The 17,144-nt window shown below is 33.4% G+C and overlaps 1 protein-coding gene across 3 annotated transcripts; it reads left to right on the forward strand.

Annotated features, from left to right (window-relative positions):
- The first annotated feature begins 1,079 nt into the window (after positions 1–1,079).
- Positions 1,080–14,480, forward strand: bub1ba (BUB1 mitotic checkpoint serine/threonine kinase Ba). 3 transcript variants are annotated; one of them, XM_048207896.1, is made up of 17 exons: positions 1,080–1,159; positions 1,442–1,521; positions 3,692–3,873; positions 5,701–5,804; positions 6,026–6,153; positions 6,233–6,270; positions 6,379–6,457; positions 7,713–7,800; positions 7,881–8,122; positions 8,905–9,035; positions 10,414–10,545; positions 10,638–10,726; positions 11,905–12,063; positions 12,150–12,286; positions 12,375–12,510; positions 12,886–13,001; positions 14,227–14,480. In XM_048207896.1, exons 1-17 carry the CDS (start codon positions 1,115–1,117, stop codon positions 14,339–14,341), a joined length of 2,001 nt encoding a protein of 666 aa, XP_048063853.1. In that variant the 5' UTR covers positions 1,080–1,114; the 3' UTR covers positions 14,342–14,480. The 3 variants fall into 3 exon arrangements, with proteins under 3 accessions (XP_048063853.1, XP_048063854.1, XP_048063855.1); XM_048207897.1 differs by having other exon boundaries at positions 1,152–1,256; XM_048207898.1 differs by lacking the exon at positions 1,080–1,159 and adding an exon at positions 1,181–1,256 and having other exon boundaries at positions 1,456–1,521.
- Positions 14,481–17,144: the final 2,664 nt, after the last annotated feature.

Here is a 17,144-nt window from a genome sequence, read left to right on the forward strand (position 1 = left end):
GCATAAGAAATAGAAATAACAGTGAATCAAACTATTGATTTCAACGAATCATTGGGTTTATTTACTGAATGCTTTCTCACCCCAGACCTCATAATCACTGACAATAACTTCAAAAGTCATTCTCAAGTACAAGCATGTTTGTCATCCTTAGTGATTGAAACCCCAAAATATTGCTTGTCCCAAGCACAATAAATGGATCATTTTACTATAGACTCGGCTCTTCTTATTGTTCTACTTCATTGACAATTTTACACTAAATTGTAAGATTTTGTGATGTTCATTGTTTATTTAATTGATGTTCGTATATACCTTTGCATAATAAAAAGAGGATAAAATTACTTGTGATGTTATTTATATTCCTAGTTATATTCCAAATACGTTTTTTCTTTTGTGATTTTATATGAAAATGTCCTGCATTTAAAGAACATGATGCAAATAGCCTGAGTGTGAAACGAAAAACAATAATTTCTTGACTTGATGCTATAGTAACCATTATTAAACCAGTTTTATTTAAATTATCTTATTTAAGAACATTTATTCTCCTCACCTGAACGATCATGGAAACGGAGCATCCTGTACGTCCAACGGTTTTTGCAACGGTCATTTATTTAAATATTTATGACGTATATCAATTATTCGCTCTATAAACATGCAGTGTCAGATTATTTTCACAACGTTTCTAAAGCGTTTTATTTTGGTAACGTTATTTGTTTTATTATTTTAGAAAATAAGTTGTGTTTGTGATATTGGGTGGATTTAACTTCTGCAAACCAACAGGAGGCAGTATGCACAAGCCTTGCGTAGAAAACAAGAAAAGAAAAAGAAGATGCCTTGTGCTTTTACGTTTTTATAAAACAAGGTCATCTTGTTTATGAATAGTTTGTGAAATGGAAAAATAATATTTTTAAGCCACACCATTTTATTTCATATATGCAGTGCTTCCTCATAGACGGATGATCGCCTTTTCTTTATCAATTCCATCTAAGTTTCTTCTTTCTGAAATATTTTTTATCGAAATCCAACACATATATATATATATATATATATATATATATATATATATATATATATATATATATACAACGAAAAAAAATTATGTCAAGTACGTTATCATATGACCAGAGCCGAGGAACGTCAGTTCGTACGTCACAGTCACGTGGTAAGATTTGAAATTAAACCTCGAAACACTACACAACTGCTGTCAGTATTTTATGCAAGCAAACCGCCAAAACAGGAATATTTTATGATTTTCGGAGGTACAATCGTGATCTTTACAACTTATTAATGTATATGAGTCGGAAATATAATGGTTGAATCATTTGCTAGTAGTTGTCGCCGCTGTAATGAATATTATTCCATGCTACTCATGTTATGTATATAATACTTCTAGTATTTTGATTACAAATAACCTTTGCACGATACTGAATTTATTAAATCACAGGAAATTTCGCACAGGATGGCTTTAGGGTTTGAAAAATCAAAATGCCTGAAGATGGATGAACTGTCGCCTCATATTTGGAGGTAAGCAATGAATGCTAAAGATCATAATAAAAGGGATGTTTTTATTGTAAGTGATTTTAATGAATGTTGTTTTTGTTTTGGGTCGTTTGTGGCTCACTGTAGTGAAGTGCTGCTCCTGTAGTCATTACTACATTTGTATAGTATAAAACTGGTCTAAACCAGACATAAGAGTAAGAATAAGTTTAAATGAAAAGTATAGCTTATATTAAGTTTAAACAACTGTGTACATATCTCCTAATTTGAATTCCCCTGTTTACAAATAGCATTAGTTAATTAACAGCATGTGTTTGTGCACAAAAGTCAGTGTGTGTTTGTCAACCATGTGCAAAAACAAAATCTATATTATTATCTATTGACAGCTAGCTAGAGATATAATAGATCTGGACAGTTTGGAACTGACATCCAAAATGTTCATTCTGGCAACGTTATGAATAATGTTCTTCCAGTAACGTTAATAGAATGTTCCTTCAAAGAATGTTCCCTTAAAGGGATAGTTCACCCAAAAAATGAACATTATCCCATAATTTACTCACCCTCAAGACATCCTAGGTGTATGACTTTCTTGTTTCAGACGAACACAATCAGAGTTATACTAAGAAATATCCTGGCTCTTCCAAGCTTTATAATGGGAGTGAATGGGGGCCGAGATTTTGAAGCCCAAAAAAGTGCATCCATCCATCATAAAAGTGGGTTAATAAGGTGTTTTGAAGCAAAGTGATGCATCTTTGTAAGAAAAATAACTATATTTCTAACTTCATAAACTAGAATTGCTGGCTTCCGGTAACATCCGTTTGCGCATTCACAAGAGAGTCGAGTTCTGATGTAGGAGAAGCATAAGCTTAGACGCCTCTCGCGGTTCAAACATATAGGGCTGGGCAACAAACTCAAGCTCTTTCCACATTTCTCTTTAAAAATTCTAATTCGAGACCGGTGTTTTGCTTTGCTCTATCCTCCTCGCTTCCGCTTTCGTCAATACGTCATGCGTAAGGTCAAAGTTCACTCTTTCGCCAGTGATTCTAGTTTATAAACTTAAATATGGATATTTTTCTTACAAAAATTCATCGCTTTGCTTCAGAAGGCCTTTATTAACCCCCTGGAGTTGTATGGATTACTTTTATGATGGATAGATGCACTTTTTTGGGCTTCAAAATCTACCATGAAGCCCATTATAAAGCTTGGAAGAGCCAGAATATTTTTTTAATATAATGCCGATTGTGTTTCGTCTGAAATAAGAAAGTCATATACACCTAGAATGGCTTGATGGGTAAGTAAATTATGGGATAATTTTAATTTTTGGGTGAATGATAATATCCTGGCTCTTTCTAGATTTGTAATGGCATTGAATAGTGACCGAGTTTTTGAAGCTCTAAAAAGTGTATCCATCCATTATAAAAATAATCCATACGACTCCAGTGGGTTAATAAAGGCCTTCTGAAGTGATGCGATGGGGTTTTGTAAGAAAAATATACATATATATATATATATATATATATATATATATATATATATATATATATATATATATATATATATATATACTCCCCCCAGCATGAGGAAGATCCGTTCTAATGAATAGATCAGTTTAGATCCGCTCTGACGAACAACAAAAAAACACTCTTTTTAACTCTTCCATCCAGATGTGGTATTCTCTGTTTTTACTGATATTTTTTATTTCTTATGCATTCCATTTTTATACTTATGTATTTGGTTCTTCTTTATGTAAAGCACTTTGAATTACCGTTGTCTATGAAATGTGCTATACAAATAAATTTGCCAATATATAAAACCCTCAAGCTCAGTGGATTTCGATATAAGAGAAGAGCTAAATCATACGTCGGGTCAGAGGTCACCTATCCGACAACTCGCGTGTACGGCTATTTATTATAGTTTCTAAGATATTTTTACGCATTGCTTTGCTTCAGAAGGCTTTTATTAACCCACTGGAGTCATATGCACCTTTTGGAGCTTCAAAAACTTGTGCATATTGGATCATTTTAATTTTTTCATCAACAACGTTTGCATATGTTTACAGAACATTCAGATGCTTTCATAACTTAATGGGAATGTATGAACATGTATTTGTTAGTTGGATTATAACTAGTATTTCTGTTCATCCCATAAATTGGTCTGTGAATCTTTTATTTGAACTGGTGTAATCGTTCCACTACAGCGCTCCAGGCGTCCCGGCGGAGACTGCGGTCCCGTCCCAGAGGAGCCAGACTCCAGAGGAACACGTTTCCCAGCAGGAGGGTCAAATGCAGATCATGTACTGCAAAGATCAGGTGTACCAGGGAGACAAGGAGTTCAGCTTTGAAGAGCTCCGTGCGCAGCGCTACTACAGAGCCCTGAGCGGTGCGTCCAGATGTTGTGTGTGTCCAAAAATCCATGAAAGCATTTCTGTGATTTTACAAAAATATCAAGAGATTAGCTGTTTTTGCAGTATTGCTTTAGAAACGAGTGATGGAAACGCCAAATTTCGAGAGAAAAAAATCCCTTAATTCGCAAAACGTTGTTATTCTCGCTTGAGGTGGTTATACTTGTGCTAAAAAGAGTTAATGTGAATGATGGGAGATGGAAACATGTTTGCCGAATAAATTCTGACGTATCGACCATTAAACCCACGTGACTAATCGTCTGTTTCTGCTGATGTTTTAGCAATACTGCCATCATCTGCTCGAACAACTTGATGGAAATGCACATAATTCGCATTTTGCTTTTTTGCGAACTTTGAAAAGATTCACTTCACGTTTGGATGGATATTGATTGCATTAGTCAGTCAAGGTTTGCCATAATGATAACGATATAGTTTTAAAAATCGTTCGAAATATTAAAAAAATAGCAGTTCACACCATATATAATGATAACAGCACAGAGAAGCAATATCATTAAAATCAATTTCATGGCTGATTGACAGCCAATCAGAATCCATCCTGCTTTAAAGAGCTCGAGCGTTTAAAGCGATATTGTGTGCTGGTGTGTACACTAATTAATAAATTTATTGTTATAGTTATCTTTATAATTAATCATTCTTGGTGTGAACGGGACTTTAGAAACACCTCAGTGTAATATAACAAAATATATATAATGAAAATATAAAAACTCCAATGTTAATAACTGTTGAAACGTCATCGCAGTCTGAAAGATTATTATTATAAAGTAGGTAAAATAAAGACAGAAATCAGCTATAGTATTTTAGCATCATTGTGATATTATTACAGATTTTTTGTATATATTTAATTAATTTTAAGTTAAAGTTAAGAATTTTGTTGGGTGTTTTTTTTTTTTTATATCATATTTAAATCATATATACATTTTATTTCGGTTAATGTTTATTTTATTTCAAGTAACATGTTTTTAATGCTTCTATAAGCCTGGATTAGACCGTATAGCTAATTTAAAGGGTTTAAAATTTAAATGTCTGTCATTAATTACTCACCTTCATGTCGTTCCACACCCGTAAGACCTTCATTCATCTTCAGAACACAAATTAAGATATTTTTGATGAAATCTGATGGCTCAGTGAGTCTTGCATCGCCAGCAATAACACTCTTTTTTAATGCCCAGAAAGCTACTAAAAACATATTTAAATCAGGTCATGTGACTACAGTGGTTCAACCTTAATATTATAAAGAGGCGAAAATACGTTTTGTGTGCCAAAAATAACAACTTTATTCAACAATATCTAGTGATTTCAAAACGCTGCTTTATGAATCTTTTGTTTCGAATCGGTGATTCAGAGCTCCAAAATCACAAGATTCCAGTAAACGAACTTCAATAGTTCACATGACTCTGGCAGTTTGATTCACGCTCCAAACCACTGATTCGAAACAAAAGATTCGTAAAGCTTCATCAAGCAGTGTTTTGAAATCACTAGATATTGTTGAATGAAGTTGTTATTTTTGGTGCACAAAAAGTATTCTCTTTATAATATTAAGGTTGAACCACTGTAGTCACATGACCTGTTTTACTGATGTCTTTAGTAGCTTTCTGGGCATTTGAAAGTGTAAATTATCTTCAGGCCTCACTGAGCCGTCGGATTTCATCAAAAATATCTTAATTTGTGTTCTGAAGATGAACGAAGGTCTTACAGGTGTGGAACGACATGAAGGTGAGTAATTAATGACAGAATTTTCATTTTTAGGTGAACTAACCCTTTAATCATATTTTCATGACCTACAGAAAAGTCGTCACACCTCAGGAAAGTGAAGCAGGACCTGCAGCTTCAGATCGAGCAGAGACTCATCCAGCAGAGAATCAGCAGCACAGCAGCTCCACAGCAGCAGGTACGGCTTCCCTTAAACTCCATAAACTCCATATCTGACAGAGATTCCTGCTCTCGGCTTTGGAGAGACATGATGAGGGTGAGAACATGATGACAGAAGTGCAGCTGTGGGTGAACGCTCCTGTTTAAAGCATGTTTTGGACGTTAAAATGAACTTTCAGACACCACCAGCATCACATATTGTGTCATAATATTAATAATTCATTTGAATTGTTCGTCTAGATCGTTCAGGAGGAGGCCAGTTCTTCCTCCCAGATGTCCACGAGTTCATGTGAATCTGCCGCCACTGTGGTGAAATCAGCTCCGTTCATGATCTACAGTGAGCAGGAAGAAGGTCATGTGGTTCAGAGGTCAGTTCTTGTTGGGTCTTAAAGAAATCACATGCATATTTAATCACATGCGATAATAAAATGTATTGTTTGTTTTCAGGAAGAGTTCAGTGAGTCGAGAGGAGGACGGGAATCACAGTGAGTCTCCTCCAGTGACTGTGTGTTTGAGTGCAGTGATGTCATTCCAGTGCTGAAACACTCTGTGTGTGTGTGTGTGTGTGTGTGTGTGTGTGTGTGTGTGTTCAGGTGAAGACGCTCAACAGAGGAAAACAGTCACAGGAAAATCATTTGCCGCTTCTGATGAGAACAGACCGACCAATAAACCGTAAGGAAACCTGGCCTCTTTCTTTCTTTCTTTCTTTCTTTCATCGTTCTTCCTTTCTGACGTTCTTTCTTTTAATCATTTGTTCTGTTTATCGTTCTTTTTTGTTGTCTTTATCTTTCTTTTATCATTCTTTTATCATTCTTTTTTATCTTTTTCTTGTTCTTTTTTTATCCTTCGTTCTTTCTATAGTTCTTCTATCATCCTTTTATTGTTCTTTTTTCTAACGTTCTTTCTTTTTGTCATCTTTTTATATCCTTTTATCTTTTCCTTTCTTTTTATCATTCTTCCTTTCTACCATTTTCTTTTATCATCTTTTTATTTCTTTCTGTCATTCTTTCATCATTTTTGTCATTCTTTTCATTTCCCTTTTATCGTTCATTCTTATTGTTCTTTTTTTCTTCCTTATCATTCTTTATCATTCTTCCTTTCTTTCTATTGTTTGTTCTTTCTATCATTCTTTCTTTTTATTCTTTTTTATCATTTTATCTTTTTCTTTCTTCTATTCTGTCGTTCCTTTTATCCTTTTATCGTTCTTCCTTTCTATCGTTTGTTCTTTCTATGATTCTTTCTTTTTATCATTCTTTTATCATTTTATCTTTTTCTTTATCATTCTTCCTTTGTTGTTCTTTCTGTCATCCTTTTATCATTCTTCCTTTTTTCTTTTTATCGTTCTTTCTTTTATCGTTTGTTCTTTCTATCATTCATTTTTTTCATTCTTTTATCTTTTTCTTTATTGTTCTTCCTTTGTCGTTCTATCATCCTTTTATCGTTCTTCCTTTTTCCTCTTAAGTGTTCTTTGTTGTTCTATCTTTTTATCATTCTTCCTTTCTTTCTATTGTTTGTTCTTTCTATCATTCCTTCTTTTATTCTTTTTTATAATTTTATCTTTTTCTTTATCATTCTTCTTTTGTTGTTCTTTCTATCATCCTTTTATCGTTCTTCCTTTTTTCTTTTTATCATTCTTATCGTTTTTCCTTTCTTTCTCATTTGTTCTATCATCCTTTTTATCGTTCATTCTTTCATTCTTTCTTTTTGCATTCTGTCTATATTGTTTATTCTTTTTGTTTATTGTTTTATCTTTCTTTCTCTATCATTCTTTAATTTTTTGTTCTCTTTCTTTTATATATTTCTTTCTCTAATTCCTTTTTTCTTTCTCTCTCCTTCTGTTTTCATTCCCTTTTGTTCTCATTCTTTCTCTCAGTCCTTTAAATTAATTAATTCTGACTATGTTTTCTTTGCTCTTTTGTCGTGTCAGATCATTTTCGGCGAACCGTGTGTCTCTGAAGCTGCCCACCTTGAGTCTGAAAGCGCCGAAGTCAAAATCCGAGCTCTCCGCTGACAGAGTGAGATCAGTGTTCCTTCAGTATCTTCTCAGTAAATGTTTTCTCGTCAGTGTCAGTAATGGCGGTGCGTTCGTTGGCAGGACGCGTCCATCTCTCGCTCTGAGGAGGCCATCATCAACGGCCACTGGAATAAGACTCTGTGCCGGAGTCCAGATGACACGTGTGAATTCGCTCGTGCCGCTCAGCTCGCTTCAACTCCGTTCGGAGGAGTCGAGAGGCCTAAAGCGTCCGAAGCAGGACTGACGGAGAATCTGAGCAGAAATGCTCCAGAATCCTCTAAAGCGCAGAGCTCTGATATGAGCTCCGAGGAGAAAAAGCTCAGGTAATCGAGCGTGACATCTGTGATTAAACTCTGGAAATGTTCAGAATTGTCATAAAAATGTCTTAGACTGAAGAAAAAATTGACGTAGAACAATTTTCACTTACAAATTGCAGTGGATTTCACAAATAATTACAAAGAAACTATTTTCTTGTAAAACGTACTCCAATAATTTTTTTACTTACAACTTAAAAAATATATTTTTTTACAGTATAGTGGCCGTTCACAGAAACACATTTTTGCCTTCCATTGCACTGCTTTTCCATTATTTTTCTGTGTAAATGTCTTGTGCATGTCGCCACCTACTGGGGACAACTTAAAGTTCAACATTTAAAAAAACAAGACCTTGCATTTTTTGCATATTTATGTTCTCGCTTATGCACGTTTATTACTCTAAAGTGACAATAACTTTAAGTAGTAGTGTGCTATGCATATATTTACATACTGCGATTATAAACCATATGGCAAAATTTCTAACTATAGACTTTTTATATAGTTGCCACAATAATATCGTCATATCGCCAAGCGCTTGTAAATAAATGTTGAATTTTTTACATTTATGCATTTGGCAGATGCTTTTATCCAAAACAACTTGCATTGCATTGAAGGCACACATTTTTATCACTTCATGCATTCTGGGAATCGAACCCATGAGCTTGGTGTTGCAAGTGCGCCACACTCTGTTTAAGCGACAGGAACATTGTTGCATTCATGTTACCAGTTATGACAAGTCTTGATTATAATCTCACTTTTTATTTTTGTTTGTCCATGTTTTGTGTTTATAGTCCTATCCTAGAGATCAGTCAGGAGTGTGGCGGCACTTCCTTCGCTACCTTTTCCCAGGGTCCCATGAAACACTTTAATGACACCGAGATCAGCCGATCTGTGGAGAGAGCAGAGACTCTGCTGGAGAATGGTGGGAAATAATGCTCAGGTTTAAACTAGATCTGTTGTAGAGCTGCACGATTAATTGTTAAATGATCGCAATCTACAGCAGATCACCTTTTGAAAGTAACTTGATGCTTCAAATAAAGATTATATCTTTGCTTCGTTACACCAGTAGGTGGAGACAAGTGACTGTTAAAATTTATCATTGAATCATTCAAGAGATTCGTTTAAAAATGCGATTCATCCAGTAGTGAAGTCTTTATGAGTGAGTCATTGAATCATTCACCCAAACTTTTTTTTAAAAAATATTTCGTATTAATTAGTAAATTACATGTTATTTTATTTTGTTGTTTGTTCAGAATCATGGACGAATCATGATCTCAATTTTAAACAAAAAAATCATGATTCTTAAATTTATCCGTCCAACTTTAATCTGTTGGGATTTTTTTGTTGTTGTTCATGCTCATTCATGACTTATTCATGACCACTAGATGGCAGTTCAAATCTTAGATGTTTAGATCTAAAAATGATTCAGATTCATTTTAGGTTCCTTTCTTATGCATGTACATCAGAGCTATACGATTCTGGATAAACTGAGAATCAAATTTTTTTTTGTTTAAAATAAGATCATGATTCTGAATAGACAACTAAACAAAATAACGCAATAAACTAGAGGTTTTGACAAAATGTTAATTGCTGCAGTCTATTTAAAAATATTTATTTGACAAAAAAAATTGGGTTGAGTGAATGATTCAATGACTCACTCATAAAGACTTCACTTGTTTCATTACTGGATGAATCAGTGTTTTTGAACAAATCTCTTGAGTGAATGATTCAATGACTCACTCATAAAGACTTCACTTGTTTCATTACTGGATGAATCAGTGTTTTTGAACAAATCTCTTGAGTGAATGATTCAATGACTCACTCATAAAGACTTCACTTGTTTCATTACTGGATGAATCAGTGTTTTTGAACAAATCTCTTGAGTGAATGATTCAATGACTCACTCATAAAGACTTCACTTGTTTCATTACTGGATGAATCACTGTTTTTGAACAAATCTCTTGAATGAATGATTCAATGACAAATACATTTTTAACAGTCACTTGTCTCCATCTACTGGTGTAACAATGTAATGATACAATCTTTATTTGAAGCATCAAGTTACTTTGAGAAGGTGATTCACTCTATTTTGATCTCTACCGTAGATATCAGTGTTTATATCTGAACTATAAACTTTTATCTCAGTACTTTTGTGATCATCTGAATGGTTGTAAGACAGAAATAATGATACTGTGTGATTACCCACATCACACAAATATTAGATTATCAGTAAGACATGTTCAATTATATAATGATCTAGCATCTTTTTAACATGTTTGTGTTTGTGCACGTGTTATCAGTCACTGAATCCGAGAACGTCTGCAGTCCGGGCGTAAGATCCAGGCTGTTCCAGCAAGCAGACGTGACATCGTTTCCAAACTTTCACCGTAAAACTGGACTTCTGCCTGACACCAGCGGCAACTTAAATCTCGGTACGTGTAAAACTCACGCACGGCTGCAGTAATGTTTTTACATTAAATTGTTGTCAAAATAATGTTTAATAGAACATTCCACACACTTCCAGATGGAGAGACGTTGTTTTACCGCGGTAAGTTGGGGACGCTGAAGGACTTCACCTTGTACTCAACCAGCACCGCTGCTGTCCTTCTGAAGGTGTGACACTTAAGTAGATGTTTTAAAACGTTTCAAACGTTTGATTGGCAGGGTTCTAAATAATTCAATTTAATGATGGCAAATGAGATGTACAGAAAACTGCTGAAAATAGAGACACAAAAATATTTAGTTTAATATATTTTTACAGTGCAATTTTAGTATTATATTATGGAATCACTGCCATTTAGGAATAAGTTTGCGTGTGCGTTTGAATCATTTTATTTATTTATTTTTTTTTTAAAGGATTAATCATGTAGCTCTAATTTAGCTGTTAATTAGAAATAAATGTTTCAGTTTTTCATTTAATATTTATATTTTATTTTATTTCAGCTTTATTTCAGTTACCAAAAATTATTAATAATTTTTTTCAATGATAGCAAAGCTGATATTCACACTTTACTCTTAATATTTAAATAATTTTTTATGCAATATATTTTTTACTTGTGTATTTATGCTTTTATATTTTTTCTTCTATTTCATATACATTGATTTATTAATTTATGATTTATTCTATTTAATTTAGTTTGTTTTTTTTGTCTTATTTGATATATACAGTACAGTCCGAAAGTTTGGAACCACTAAGATTTTAAGATCAATAAGATCAATAAGATCAGCATATTAGAATGATTTCTGAAGGATCATGTGACACTGAAGACTGGAGTAATGATGCTGAAAATTCAGCTTTGCATCACAGGAATAAATTACTTTGTGAAATATATTCAAATAGAAAACAGTTATTTTAAATTGTAATAATATTTCACAATATTACTGTTTTTTACTGTATTTTTAATTAAATAAATGTAGCCTTGGTGAGCAGACGAAACTTCTTTTAAAAACATTAAAAATCTTAGTGGTTCCAAACTTTTGGACTGTACTGTGTGTGTGTATATATATATATATATATATATATATATATATATATATATATATATATAACATTTTTATATTTGTGATAACCTTTTACTTTTATATTATCTCTTGCTCTCTCGTAGTTTTATATATATATATATATATATATATATATATATATATATATATATATATATATAATTTAAAAATATATTTTATTTATTTTTTTTAGAATTTTTTTCACACATTTCTTATATTTATTTAGTCATGTTTTTGTGATTTATTTACTCATCCTGTACTGTACTCATCCCTGTGGTTTTCCTGTTCAGCTGGACTCTTCCTCAGTGCCGTGGGATTTCTTCATCAGCTCACAGCTCAGAGCTCGACTGTCACATGACCAACAGGATCATCTCGTCCAGATCTCCTGCTATGTGTATGAGAACGGCTGCATGACTCTCTGGAGGATTCCTCCTGGAGACACCATTGAGGTTCTTCTCGTGAATTCATTTTCTTTTCTTCGTAAACCTCCGCAAGTCCTCAATCAAACATTTCTGTTTCATCTTCCCACCCTTAGGATCTTCTCGCTGAACCCATTGCTAGACAGGATGTTTCACTTATAGTCCTTCAGTTACTAGAGTTGGTGAAGCGGTTTCATTCCTGTCAAGTGGTTCATGGAGGCCTGAAGCCAGAATCACTGTACTTTTACCTCAGGTACATGAATAAAACACATGCACACGCTAGCATTTGCTGGATGGTCTTTGTATTGATACCCATTTCCATCCTGTGTTTGTGTCCGCAGTGGAATCGCAGCACTAGATTTCTCAAACGCAGTGGATCTGCAGCTCCAGAGTGACGTGAAAACGGCACAAGATCTTCCTTCTGCACAGGACTACATAAAACGGGGTCTTCTGTCACCTTCTGCTTCACCTTATCAGGTACATTATCACATCACTATTGCATGCCACAAGCATTGCATGCTGATCCTGAGATTGCTTGCTCAACATTTAAACAGTCTGGTTCAATAGAGTTCCTCTGAGCCCCTCCACCTCCCCAGCTCCACCTGCCTAGATCTGCTATGGGATTGATGTATATCTCTTCATGCATAGTCCATATTTGAGCAATAATCAAGCAGAAGTAAATACAATCTTAAATCTACTCGACTAGGCCAGTAATAAAGCTGCTGGCTCATAGTTTAGCATTTGCATAATTTTGTACATTTATCTAGATAATCATTAATGAATAGTCAAATACATGAAATGTGTAAAAGTTGTATTTAATTTTTTTTTATCATTTCTGCTCTTCCGCAACAGGTTGATCTGATTGGCCTTGCAGAAATCGTGCACATGCTGCTGTTTAATCGACCAATGAAAGTGACGCTGGACAATTCGGCCTGGAGTTTGGATGAATGTTCTGGATCTCACCACAGGTACAATCAACTTACAATCAACTTTATATATATATATACAGTACAGTCCAAAAGTTTGGAACCACTAAGATTTTTAATGTTTTTAAAAGAAGTTTCGTCTGCTCACCAAGGCTACATTTATTTAATTAAAAATACAGTAAAAAACAATTACAATTTAAAATAACTGTTTTCTATTTGAATATATTTAACAAAGTAATTTATTCCTGTGATGCAAAGCTGAATTTTCAGCATCATTACTCCAGTCTTCAGTGTCACATGATCCTTCAGAAATCATTCTAATATGCTGATCTGCTGCTCAAGAAACATTTAATGTGTACAATTGTACAAAATATTTGTGTACAATATTTTTTTTCAGGATTATTTGATGAATAGAAAGTTCAAAAGAACAGTGTTTATCTGAAATCTAATCTTTTGTAACATTATAAATGTCTTTACTGCCACTTTTGATTGATTTAATGCATCCTTGCTGAATAAAAGTATTCATTTCTTTAATTTCTTTTCAAAAAAATAAAAATAAAAATTCTTACTGACCCCAAACTTTTGAACGGTAGTGTATAATGCTACAGAAGCTTTGTATTTCAGATAAATGCTGTTCTTTTGAACTTTCTATTCATCAAGGAATCCTGAAAAAAAAAGTACACAACTGTTTTCAACATTGAAAATAATCATAAATGTTTCTTGAGCAGCAAATCAGCATATTAGAATGATTTCTGAAGGATCATGTGACACTGAAGACTGGAGTAATGATGCTGAAAATTCAGCTTTGCATCACAGGAATAAATTACTTTGTCAAATACATTTAAATAGTACACAGTTATTTTAAATTGTAATAATATTTCACAATATTACTGTTTTTTACTGTATTTTTAATTAAATAAATGTAGCCTTGGTGAGCAGACGAAACTTCTTTTAAAAACATTAAAAATCTTAGTGGTTCCAAACTTTTGGACTGTACTGTGTATATATATATATATATATATATATATATATATATATATATATATATAGTATGTGTGTGTGTGTGTGTGTGTGTATATAATATATAATGTGTGTGTGTAGAGATATATATGTATATATATGTATATGTGTGTGTGTATTATAAATTTAGACTGTCTTTTGCTCTAGATTTTGGGGTCAAATGTGTTTTTGTGAGATGTAGGCGTGTGATTGAGTGATGCTGATGAGATTTTTCATCAGATTTTTCATTCATTTGTTTTTCTTTCAGCTCTCCTGTAAATTCCTTATGGAAGGACTTTTTCCACGCGATTTTGAATCCAGAGCAAACTTCTTCAGAGCTGGTTTTGTCCGATCTCCTCAGTAATGTGAGCAACGGCTTATGAACGCCTGATTTTAGGTCAGGTTACACTATTTTGTTATAAAATAATGCCATGTTCTTTTCACTCCATGTAAAACAGTGATAATGGAATTAATGTTATATATTGTTGTTTATACACGTTAATAAACTATTTTCACAATGTAGGCTTGGGTGTTTTTTGAATTGAATCAGTTTAATCTCATCAATCTGAAACAGTCTTTGAGAAGATTTTATTTTATATAAAATAGTGACTTAAGATATGATAGGTTGTTTTATATTGAATAAATGGTAAATGACACTATATAACAACTTCAAGTATCATGCTTTTTATGTAACTGTTGCTACATAAACATTAAAAGATACAAATTATTATTAAAAGAATTTATTCATAAAGTACTGTATCAACCTTCCACAAGATGGTGACATGAAATCTGACGTTGTAAACACCACTCACATTTCCTTTAGTTTGTTTTTCTGGGGTTTATACACGTTTCTTCTGCGTTCAGATTATTTGACCTATTGAATTGCCGTTATCTGACTCATGTTGTGTTGAAAACCTGCAAATCAACATACTAATCATCATAAATGGTTCATAGTTGACGCATTCTGGTGTTTATAATTAACTCTGAGTGAATCACCATTGCAGCAGCATTTGTGATCATTTAGTCCATTCAAACTCTTTTTTTCATGTTTGCATTTTTTTTTAGTAACACTTTACAATAAGGTCCCATTAGTTAAAAGTCTGTTGAACCAATGGGATCACTCGGGGTCCTAAAGGAGACCCAATTCCTGGGGGGACTCGATTTCCCACCACACCAGAGCAACTTTTCTCTATTTACGAATATGATGATATATGCATGCAATTTTCAAAATATAGACACTTATAATAGGCTTACCATAGTAAATCAGGGTAAGACAAAAACACATTTTGGAAGAACGTCTGATGATATATTGACATTGAAATTGTTAATTTTGAACAAAACAAAAAGTTACATAATGTACCTTTTAATGGGTAGTATTTTTAGCGCCCAGAGTTAAATCAGCTCTGCTCAGATTACATATGGTCCCTCTCTAGTGTTAAAGTAACACTGAAGCAGAGTTAAAGTTAATAAGATTAAGTTATGATTGAGCATTAGTGATGAACACCTGCTGTTAACAAGCAGAATCACTGAAGCGAAACACAATAACTACAAATGACTTCCAGCCACAGCCTTAGATGAAATCAACTGAAGATAAAAGGCATTAAATCTCTTAAGATCTGATTAAACAATTATCTCATTAACTTTAACTCTGCTTCAGTTTTATTTTAACTCTACGTAGGGAGGGACCATATGTTCTCTGAACAGAGTTGATTTAACTCTGGGGATTTTGCTGTGTAAATGCAAAATCACTTTATGATTTATATAGTTTAAAATGCGTAATATTGACCATTAATGTCTTTTAAATTACATGGTTCATATACTAGTATATAACTGAAGCTATAGGTTGTGAAATCAAGCATTTTTACTGCTTTTTTATTTTATTTTAGTTCTAACATAGCATACATTTACCCGATTAGCCAGCTTAGCTTAAATTAGGTATGTTTTTTGCTCCCAATATCTGCTTCCAGTTTGTTTTATTATGAAATACATAGGCATTCATTTTATATTTCAAGCATGTTGTTTGTGCACTTAATGTAATAAACATCATACAACAGTGAAGACATCATGATAACTTTTGATCAGGCATTACCGCCTGGGTCCTAAAGGAGACCCAATTCCTGGGGGGGACTCGATTTCTCACCACACCGGCTACTTTGACGCATGTCTGGTGTGGGAGTAGCTTAGATTAGTTTAGATTAGTGGAGCTGGTAAATCTCCAACCTCCGGAGAATCACCTGTTTTAAACAAACGGCGAATAGAGGAGAGTCTGCTGGTGAAAAGAGAATGTGACAGAGCTCGTAATAAAACAAGAATCAACATCAGCTCGACTTTTAGGAAATGGCGAGAAGAACTGATGGATTTGAAATGATGTAAAAGCAACGTGCCTGAAAAATTACGCTTTTGTCAAGATTCAACCATTTAGAAACAATTTATGATACAGTTGTCAGATTTTATTGGTGATTTCAAAAATGAAATTTAATCAAAAGCTTGACGAACAGCTTTGGAGAATTTGATGTTTCCCCATTTTTAAAGAGATATGCCTCGCGGGCACGCAAGTGCAACTCCTTTCAAAGATGACTGCAGAGTGAAATGACTTGTCTTAAAGGGACTTTGTTTATATCTCTTAAGAATAGTAGTGTGTGTTTTATGAGCAGTAAGATAATCCCTCACTTTTTAGTTATAAGAAAGAACCATATTCATCCACAGAGCCGAAGCACAACCAAAACAACGATCTTCCGCAAAATGCATGCAGTTTTGTTTTGTTTTTAACCGCTAGAGGGCCAAAGTTACATGATTTACCTTTGACCTTAGTTAATGCATAACAATGAACACTACAATTGTTAGTATTTATTAATCTGTTAACTTTAAAATTAGTAGAATGTCAAAATTAATATTAACTAAGATTAATAATGTTTTATACGTGTTTTTCATTGTTAATTAATGTTAAAAATGCAACCTACAATATTTAAAAAACTCTTAATTTTAAAATGTATTAGTAAATGTTTACATTAACTACGATTATTACACACTTTGATATTTGTCATTTTAGTTCATGTTAACAAATGCAACCTTAGTATAAAATGCAGGGATTGTATAGTTGTCCATAATAATCCTAGTATAGAGAACAAACACATCAGAACTGTTGAATCCTACAGATGGAAGGACACACACATCTCTCACACTGTA

The sequence above is a fragment of the Megalobrama amblycephala genome, linkage group LG11, assembly GCF_018812025.1.
Source record: "Megalobrama amblycephala isolate DHTTF-2021 linkage group LG11, ASM1881202v1, whole genome shotgun sequence".
Classification (NCBI taxonomy): Eukaryota; Metazoa; Chordata; class Actinopteri; order Cypriniformes; family Xenocyprididae; genus Megalobrama; species Megalobrama amblycephala.